Source organism: Cottoperca gobio, chromosome 24 (assembly GCF_900634415.1).
Source record: "Cottoperca gobio chromosome 24, fCotGob3.1, whole genome shotgun sequence".
Taxonomy (NCBI): domain Eukaryota; kingdom Metazoa; phylum Chordata; class Actinopteri; order Perciformes; family Bovichtidae; genus Cottoperca; species Cottoperca gobio.
The window spans coordinates 6211175-6221724 of NC_041378.1; the positions used below are offsets into that span (position 1 = coordinate 6211175).

The 10550-nt window shown below is 40.7% G+C and overlaps 1 protein-coding gene across 1 annotated transcript; it reads right to left on the minus strand.

Annotated features, from left to right (window-relative positions):
- Positions 1 to 5350: 5350 nt before the first annotated feature.
- LOC115003671 (uncharacterized) lies at positions 5351 to 10550 on the minus strand. The gene is made up of 21 exons (XM_029425561.1): positions 10428 to 10550; positions 10277 to 10350; positions 10099 to 10194; positions 9868 to 9992; positions 9314 to 9457; positions 9151 to 9234; positions 8866 to 9030; positions 8694 to 8790; positions 8391 to 8608; positions 8150 to 8306; positions 7663 to 7871; positions 7459 to 7576; positions 7143 to 7342; positions 6961 to 7075; positions 6711 to 6880; positions 6552 to 6640; positions 6327 to 6457; positions 6057 to 6243; positions 5724 to 5865; positions 5515 to 5644; positions 5351 to 5445 (listed from the first exon to the last, which is right to left on the minus strand). Exons 1-21 carry the CDS (start codon positions 10445 to 10447, stop codon positions 5375 to 5377), a joined length of 2742 nt encoding a protein of 913 aa, XP_029281421.1. The 5' UTR covers positions 10448 to 10550; the 3' UTR covers positions 5351 to 5374.

Consider the following 10550-nt stretch of genomic DNA (forward strand, 5'->3'; position numbering starts at 1 on the left):
TCCTTACCACTCTTCTTTTGAACATTTAGGTGTACATGTGAAAACTATACAATTATGGAAGCAGTTGAAGAGCTGCTGCCAAGAAAAGGATGTCATGGAGGCCAAAATGGAGGAATTCAATGAACATAACAACATAACCTGCATAATAGATCACCCAGTATTCCAATCAAATTGTCTGGATGTTTGGGTGTTGCAGACAGCCTACCAAAGGTATTCGAAGATGGACAGACAACAAGCAGGTGATCGGCCACGTAATGATTAAGTTACTTGTGTTCACAAACGTGTAGAGCTCAGAAACTTTGATGTATTTATGGGAAGTCGAATGGTCACTCTGGCAAAGTTAAAGGATAAATATATAAATAAGCAAATAAGGTTGAAGCGATTACCATTGACATTTATTATCTTGTATTTTACAGAATGTATCGCTATGTGGCATACCGCCAGCTGGTGAGATTCTGCTGGGGAATACTTGGTAAGAACCACAGAATGCCACTGCCATCATGTGCCATTCAAAAGATCTGTGCTACGTTTCCATCTGACAACTACAAGTCGTTCAAGTATCCAGCACTTTAGAGTCAATAACAAAACACAATGTCAGTTCAGTGATTGAATCTGCTTCTATACAGCACAACAGCATCCCTCTTGTTTGGTTCTTCCACCGACTGCTGAGTGGATCTGGGACTTTGAAAGATTCCTCATCAACATTGTCTTGGCACAAAGCGTAGATTCTCGGTCAAGAGTTCAGTATCATACAGTTGGAAAAATATTCTTAACACCACGAAGTCAGGATCCAAATCTAAGAGTTTTAATCTATATTCTTGCAAGAAGGAGCTTGAGTTTATACATGCAAAGGATGATCAAACTCACACACACAGGTCGTAATGCTGTCGTGTTGCTCAGAGAAGCAACTGTCCCTGCCTCAGTATATATATATACACAGGTACATGTTAATAAATTAGAATATCGTGGAAAAGTCTGTTTATTTCACTAATTCAATTCAAAAACTGAAACTCATATATTATATGGATTCATTACACACAAAGTTAAATATTTCATGCCCTTATTTATTTTAATCTTGATGATTACGGCTTACAGCTAATGAAAACCCAAAAATCAGTATCTCAGAAAATTAGAATATTACATAAGACCAATAAAAAAAGGATTTTTAATACAGAAATGTCGGCCTTCTGAAAAGTATGTTCATGTGTCTGCACTCAGTACTTGGTTGGGCCTCCTTTTGCATGAATTACTGCATCAATGCGGCATGGCATGGAGGCGATCAGCCTGTGCCACTGCTGAGGGGTTATGGAAGCCCAGGTTGCTTCGATAGCGGCCTTCAGCTCGTCTGCATTGTTGGGTCTCATGTCTCTCATCTTCCTCTTGACATTACCACAGAGATTCTCTATAGGGTTCAGGTCAGGCGAGTTTGCAGGCCAATCAAGCACATTGATTCCATGGTCATTAAAGCAGGCATTAGTACTTTTGGCAGTGTGGGCAGGTGCCAAGTCCTGCTGGAAAATGAAATCAGCATCTCCAAAAAGCTTCTCAGAAGAAGGAAGCATGAAGTGCTCTAAAACTTCCTGGTAGACGGCTGCGTTCACTTTGGACTTGAGATAACACAGTGGACCAACACCAGCCGATGACATGGCTCCCAAAATCATTACTGACTGTGGAAACTTCACACTGGACTTTAAGCAACTTGGATTCTGTGCCTCTCCACTCTTCCTCCAGACTCTGGGACCTTGATTTCCAAATGAAATGCAAAATCTACTTTCATCTGAAAAGAGGACTTTGGACCACTGAGCAATAGACCGGTTCTTCTACTCCTTAGCCCAGGTAAGACGTTTCCGACGCTGTCTCTGGTTCAGGAGTGGCTTGACATGAGGAATGCGACAGTTTTAGCCCATGTCATGGATACGTCTGTGCGTGGTGGCTCTTCACTGACTCCAGCCTCAGTCCTTGTGAAGCTCCCCCAAATTTATGAATGGCCTCTTCTTGACGATCCTCTCAAGGCTGCGGTTATCCCTGTTGCTTGTGACATGTGAAATGTAATTCATTAATAAGTTATTAATTGGTAGCTGCTCACCATAAAAACAATGATTCGAAACCTGCTCTAATTTGATCTCTTGCCTTGAACTCATCTGGCACACCGTGGGACACTCCTATTGCATCTTTGTATGCCGTGGAGCTGAAACTCCCGCCAGGTACTGTGCTTCTCTTATGTCTTCCAAACAATGTTCCAAGAGAGTTCAAGCTCGCAATAGTATTAGCTGTTATGGGCAGAGCATAGAATTGCTCAACCAGTGTCACCAATGCACATATTTCTGTCTTGTGCTATGGGTTCTGTGAGCTGAATATCTCTTAAGGAGATATTTAAAAATTGGACTGGGTGGTTCCGTTACACTATGCATCATTGTTAATCATTGTTATTTGTGCTGTTGGTCCAAATAGAAATGGGACTGGGCTCAAAGCAAGGAGGGGCCTGGCTGGTGCACACACAATAGAATTCAATATCTTTACTGAGTTGGTGGTATACAACTTCCAGTCAAGCCACATATTCTTCTCTCCATATCCTGTCTCCATGTCTACTCTATTTCTAACTGTAGAAACTTTCATTCCTTTCCCAACTGACTCTGCTTGGAGATTGCAGTCTTCTTGTTTACCTTTATCCTAAATGTCATTGTGGACCTGCTCCTAAAAACCTCAGCTGCTAAAACAAACAGTCTCTAAACTCTGGGATACGATGAAATGATGGTGAGGAATATTGGATTACAATCATTTATTTGCTGACATGTCACTCCTCTTTCTCATTTGAGCAAAGTCATTCTGCTTGTTAAATTTCTATTAAGAAAACCTCATGTATCTTGTACAGTATTGCCTCATCCATCTTTGGATGTTGACCATACTGCCTTACTCGAGCTTCCACTTCAGGGGAACTGAGTGTCCTCCTCTCCGTGCAGCAGATGTGCTATCATCTGCCCACCTGATCTGTTTTGCATATATATTAGAGGAGAGGGATAGGTTATTACGTCACAGAAATCAAATTTGATGTGGTTGTGCAGTCTCTGCTGACTGTGATGTTCTTTGTCTTTAAAGTTCTTCAGGTTCAACATGATCTAAATATGTTGGCTGGTGCTGGGTTCTGAGTCTCTGTTGTAGGGCCATACTCGCCCTCCTGTTGAGACCCTGACCCTGACCTATATAATATATTATATATATATATTTATATTGTATATATATAATATTATATAATATATATATATATATATATATGTATAATAAATATATATATATATTATATATATATATGTATAATATAGATATATAAATATATATAGATATTAGTGTATATATATATTATTATGTATATAGATAGGATATAGAGATGAATATTAGAGTAGGGAGATATATAGAGAGTGTTAGGATATGAGAGGAGGGAGATAATTGGATATTAGATAAGAGAGAGATATATATAGATATATAGAGGTGAATAGAATAGAGCGAGAGATATAAGGCACTATATACAGAGCTAATATATAGACAGAGATATTATAAGAGAGAGAATATATATAGACATAGAGGATCTAGAATATATATCTACATATATATAGATATAATAACATATATAGGATATAATATATATACAATCTATGATATACATATATATTATCAGATATAGATTGTATCCTCTCTTACTATCTGTCTCTCTCTCTTTATATCCTCTCTCTCTTCCTCCTCTCGTCTCTCTGTATCTCTCTTCTCTTCCATATCCTCTTCTCCTCTACATCTCTCTTTCTCATCTCTCTCTCTCAAGCTCTCTCTTACTAATCTCTATCTATCTATCTCCTCTCTCCTCTCTCTCTCTATCTATATCTTCTAATATATATATCTCTATCCATCTCTTATTCTCTCTCTATCTACCTGTATCCACATCCACCCACATATATATATATTGTTAGATATATAGATAAAGATGTATATATATATATTATATATATATACACATGGCTAATACCTATGTATTAGGGTGATAGTTAAAAGTTAAATAGACTCAAGCTTTTACTCAAACCACAGAATAAAATCGAGAAGCCTGTTATAAACATTGAATCTATACTTAATTAAGCTAATGAAGTGTAATTAGCTAAAGTTATTAATAACTACAAACAGATATCGGCTAGGGCTTGGGGTAAACCAGTTACATGAAGTAGGCCTAGACCTATTATGGCTTTATGCTTGTAACAAATAAAACAAAGTACCACAGCTTACCTTCGCTCTCCCTTTTGGCAAATGCATTTAATCAGCTCTTTAGTGGAGGACGTGTTTGAATCAGCGTGGTGGCTTGTGCTGGCTGGGGTCTCTGCAGTATTGTAAGCGTAGCATCTGCGTTCAGTTCTCAGTTTCAGCGACACCGGTTTTCCTGGTCCAGCAAAGTCTGCCCTCGTTCGACACACTTGTCTGGTCCATAAGGTGACATGTTATCATCTTTGGACACAGATAGATTTGGAGACACATCCCCATACAACACATCCCATGCCAATTACTCTTGCCGATCTATTGTTCATTCAAAAATAATTGAGTCTTTAAGGGACGCATAACACTGGCGGCTGTGTTCTACTTCGACATTGCCCGAAGATTACTGAAGTGGTTGTTTCCAGCGCAGCGACAGATTGTTATCGGATGTCTTTTCTATGCAGTTATGATTTAATACAATATATAAAGCACATTTCACAATAGAAATGCAACCTCTATACCAAGCCCAATAACTGAACAAATATAATTTCGTAGGCCCTTTAATTTAGACAGTGTAAATTGTTTAAACAGTCTACCAAGTGGTTGTGTTGTACAGGGCTGTGACAAGATATGATAATATCAGAGTGCATGTACATCACTTGCAACTATTTAAGTTATACTTTTGAAATGAAGTGTTTTGATTTTCCCCAATATACTTGGCAAGTTTGAGATGCTAGCGATACTGGAACTTGGCAGTGCGTCTAAGGTAGGGACGCCGTTGCTCTTAAGGTCAAACAACGTTTGACGGATACACAGACACTAAATCAAACACGGTTAACAACTTGACTAACAAAAGTTAAGAGCCTGTATAAAACGTAAGGTCAAATTTAGAAATTTACAGAAAAATCGGTGCGCAAAGGCTTTAACCAGGGTATGGCTTTGTGTCAAATTGTACAACCAATTATTTTAGTCATAATTGTTTGGGTGGATGCAGATATAACCTGGAAACAGCTGCAACTCACTGGGATAAGTGAGAAATTGAGTTTCTGCAACACATCTAGTTCTGGGCCACCTACATGAAGCCATATTTTAAGGCAACAAAAGATTCTGGACAAGAAAGTTAAGAACTGTTCTTTATTTTTATTTAGAGGTTTGAGAGAAGAATAGGTCCAGAGGAGATCTTCCTTTGAAAGGTCGAGTCTGTGCTTCTTTGCGCTGGAAAAAACAAGTATAGATTACCAACTGCACACATTTAGTTTGAATTTGTTTACACTTGTCACTTACCCCTTTTGAGTCCAGTTATCCCTTGTTGTCTGGCATTGTTCAGACCTGCATTATACACACACTGGCCTCTGCAGGAATTATCAGCTTGGCTGTTAGTGTCACAAATCACTGAGTCACAGTGGACATGGATCTGTGGATGGACAGAAGGATTACATACGGCTACATGCAGCTGTGGCCAATAGATCCCTGATGATGGGTGTGTCATTTACCTCGTCTTTCATAACCTCATCATCTTTAGTGAAGGTGAACATCTTGACAGAGAAGCGTTTGATGTGGGATGGGACCAAAACCCTAGAGTCCTTCACAACAGGATGGAAAATAGTTGCGTAGCTGTCATCGCGATTCTCACAGCTAGTGAAAGGAAAAAGTTTTGAAATGCATTAAAGCAGCCTTTAAACTCATAATTAGGATGTTACTTGTAGACAATCACAAGCCAGAAGTATCTTTGAACACTCTCCGAACAGCTCATTAAACAATATTAAAGTCGCGATATTGCAACGAAATAGAGGGTGGTAGTCGTGTAAAACAATGCTTTATATTACGTGTCCACAATGATGTCCCAGCTTGGCAGAGATGTCCGGTCTTCATGAATTGTGGCCCAACAATTCTCCAAGATAAGTTCCAACTGGGGGTCAGTAGACTGCAGCTCCACCTCAAAGTACAGTGGCTGCCTCAGATATCTCTCTACTGGATAATCTTCCACTTGGTAGAAGTGCTCGTATGATGAATCTGGAGGAGAAGAGTCTCATTAGCGACACAAGGTATGGACGAGGCATGAACAAGACAAGGGATTTTGTGAAATTCAATCTCACCCTCTGCTAGTCTCATTTGCACAGTCAGCTGCCCTGTGCCGCTCTCTGCTGTGGGGTCATAGCTTCTTGGTTGAGCGCTGAAGGCAAGTGTCTGAGTGTCATTGACCACATAGTAGCAGGAAACAGTTTGCCTATGAGGGGGGGGAATAAAAATACACATGTCCACACATTGAATGATTCAACTTCACCTCAGATGGTACAGTATAAAATATTTTCTGAGTCTACCTGTAATCAGGTTCAGTTGGTGATTTTTGGGCTACTTTGTTGTAATGCTGGCCAATCACATTTTCATATAGCATGTAGTTGTCAAAGAACTGAAAGACAAAGAGAGTATTAAACCATTTCACAAAGTCACTGAGATTTTAAATGCAACCTTGCACTTACCATTCTAGTGGTACCACAGGAATCGGCACTGAAAGAGAAATATGCAAAGCGAGCGTCACTGAATTCCGGTTTGCAGGACTGGTCGTTTAGAGTCAGCCTACTTGGCTCCAGACTGGGCACCGCTTCCACCTTCACAGCTAAAGCGGTCATTGTTCCATTGGAGTGGCACTCTAAAAGTAGAAGAGGCAATAGGTCAAGAAAAGTGTCCAATGAGCCCAAGCAGCAGTAATACTACAATGTTACATCTTACGAGTTGTTGTTAAGGGGAAGTTGCAGGCCAGGTAGAGATCAGCAAGCACCCAGTTGTTGGTGGAATCTAACAGAATGATGTCAACTCTGGCTCTGACTGAATCTGAGGTAATCATCTGTAGGACAGAAAGTAAAGTTATGCAGCGCTGAACATTTATGGTGAGATTTTGTAGTTCGACATACCTCGAAGGCAGTGTCCTTGGCTTTGTATGGCAGAATGAGACTGAGGTGTGTGCTGTTTTCTTGGAAATGGTATTCTTCAGCCATCTCTGGCGTCAGCTGGCGAGGGCCAACTATGGCGTGAAAATTTGAGCCATGACTTCCGAATTTCACAACAATGTAGAACTGGCTCTGGTCACAGGTGCCAGTGATTGTGGGTAGGACTAAAAGCAGAGAAACAGCCATTAATTATTTGACAGTGTAGCTTTCAGGTGTGGGTAGTTCAGTTTTACATTTGGGAAAAGGCAGCCATCATAGGATAAGTAGCAGATGATCTCACCAACATCCTGCAGCAATGCATCCAAGTCAACAGAGTGGGAAAATGGAGTTTCTTCAGGCAGGATGATAAACCCAAAGATCAGGTTGAGGAAGTAGGCTGTAACCAAGCGGTCAGGATTCTGCAGATACAATATAATATATAAAACTTCAATCACACTGAGAAAGCTGGCAAAGAGTAACATTTTGCATCTGTAATGTTACATACACTGGCCAGGACAACTTCAGCATCAAAGGGCACATTTAGAGAGAAGCTCTTGGTTCCATTGGGGAAGCTTTGCTCTTCAACAGTGAAGCCTTTGGCATTGCTCTCATCAACAGTGAGGACCCCAGTGGTGAAGGTGATGTTCTTAAGCGCCACATCATAAAGGAAAGTTCCAATGTGAAGGCTGAACACTCGAGTCTCTGGGATAGTATCTGAGGAACAGAACGTGGAAGTTTTCAAACCTTTTCAGTAGGCCGGATTGCTATAAAGACACTGCCAGAGCTTCATGAAGGCAGGATATATGCTAGCTTTGAGAAATAAGTCATACCAAAATCACCAATTAAATGAGTTCCATTTTCAGGGAGTGTCAGAATAAGACAGTTGAAATGCACTAGGCTCAATCAATAAAAAATGTTGAGTAGAAGTCTAAACTCTTGTGGACTAAAGACATTCAGGAGACCTCTTTAGGCTACAAGAATATGTAACTTACAGTCATGGACAGAGGGTAGTCTAGGCATCAGAGGAGTGGTAATGGGGAACAAAACCCTGTATCTGGTATCTTCGTTGGTGTCATCGGACCTCCACAGTTCCTCAAGCATGGGCTCAACAACGTAGGCGACGTGGTACTGGTAATCTGGGGCATGGCTCTGCAATAATTTATGACATTTTAATGAAACATGCAAATGTAATGCCTAGTAACTCTTGAAGTTATAATCTACAGTCTTCCCAACCTTGAAGTAACCATCAGGGGAGCCCACTGGGATATCAACTCTGATGTGAAAGTCTGTGGTGGATAGTGTGTAACCCCGTGTGGCCATCTTAGATTTATCCAGCCTCTGCCCGTTGATGCCCATGTGCATTTCTAGGACTGTAAAGCTGCCATCTACCAGAGGAGTCATACGGCGAGGTACGTGCCAAGAGATCACATCGTCGGTAAAGAGGACACCACCTGTTAATGATAAAACCACAACTGTTGACATGAACTGCATTTGCTTAACATTTACTGTGAAATCCATAGTTTGAGAGAGACTCACCTGTGGGACACACAGCTGCCAAGTTCACCACACTCAGACCATGTGCTGCCTTGTAGTAAGCACTTACCCTGAACACTTCCATGGGGACTCCAGCAACCTTAAAAATATGTCAGGTTTAATGTCATTTACAAGAAGGTAAAGAAATAACACAGGAGATGGGAAGTTTGCTCACGTCCTCTGAATAAGTCTCTGCGGTATTGTACGGGCTTCGCATAACCAGACGGCTTGAGGTAGTCATGGCACCATATCCAGCTTGTTCAGCCTCTTTCAGCACCATTACCACTGGTTCTGGGGTGTAAAATGTCATCTTCCAGATACCATGTGCAGAAGCAGAGGCCTATAGGGAAGGGAGGGACATTTGTTTTTAAACTAGTTTCTTCCAATGAAGGAAATGCCAAATGGTGCAGTGTGAAATTACAGCAACTGTCGTAACTAGAAAAATGTTAAGTCAACATACATCAGGACTAGTGTTGATCTTGTCATCCACAGTCTGTAACTTAACTTCAGTTTGTAAGACAGGTGTATTCATGTGGTGGGACACCTGCAAAACAGGAAACCATGGATTTAGAATATGTTGCCACACACAAAATTGTGGAACGAGCAATGTAAAGGTGACTTACTTCCATGTAGTTCCTTTCACAGAGAATCTCCCTGGAGGCCCAGCGAGTGTAGCTGCAAGTCTGAGACACATCATGACTAACCACATCAGCTGGTTTTTCGCCATACATTCGGAGCCTCAAGCCAACGTTAAATGTTGTATCCTCCTACAAATTCAAAGAAAAGAAATCAGGACAGAATAATTTGGAATCAAGCAAGGGCTGAAAAGCAATTTGTATTCTTGTAAATGCATTTCCCTTGCATTAAGGACACATTGGAAGACTCACTTGGATATTTTAATACACCAAACAATTGAGTAGAGAAAATAATTGGCAGTACAATTTGCAGCCCTGAAATGTTTCCATTGGGCCCATTTAAATTGAAAAGAGACATGTACTTTGTGTCCTATAACATGCATAAGGCAGAGAAGAAACCACTAACGGCACAGGTTTGAGTTAAGCTTCAGGGAAACTGTCTGCAAGTAAGCCACGCATTCAGTTTTAGAAATACATTAGGGAATATATGGATTTACTGGAAAGGCACAATTATTGTCAAAATAGCTTTAGCTCAAACATACTTGGTTGTCCACAAAGCAGCCCATCAGAGACGTGTAGATTCTGGTGTTTCCCCAAGGGTCAGACTCCATGCTGTAGCCACACTGAGCAGCCAGGTTGGGTGTCAATGCAATGTGCTGGGTGCCATCTGGCAGAGAGAGAGAGAGAGAGAGAGAAAAATAGGCAACCATGACAGGGATCCGGTCACTCAGTGATGAACTAATATGCTGACCATTAGCAGACTTTATACTTACTGATGGCCTCCACCTCAAGTTGGTTGCCCACTGCTAAAGCCTTGTCCAATGACAGCCTCATTAGATTAGCAGCACAATCAGAGCTTAATCCATCCTCTGTTAAAAGAAAGGGCTTGTGAGGAAGAGTAGAAACTGACTTACCAAAATAAAGTGATATGTCATGTGAATAGAGACTTACTTGAATGCGAAGTCAGCATATTTGGCCTTGCTTGACACAAGAGCATTACTCCAGCCATCAAGTTCCATAACAAACTTTAAAAAAATAAAACACATAATTCAGAGACATTAAAGTAAGCAGCTAGCAAGGAAATACAAGGAAATAAACTTACATGTTCTCAAGCATCCACATGATGCAGTCTGAGCACAGCCAAAAAAAAACTACAGGAATCCAGCCACTTTCAGAGGTTGGGAGTAAAACCCACAGCAAGCCCAAACGATAACCAACTCTGAAG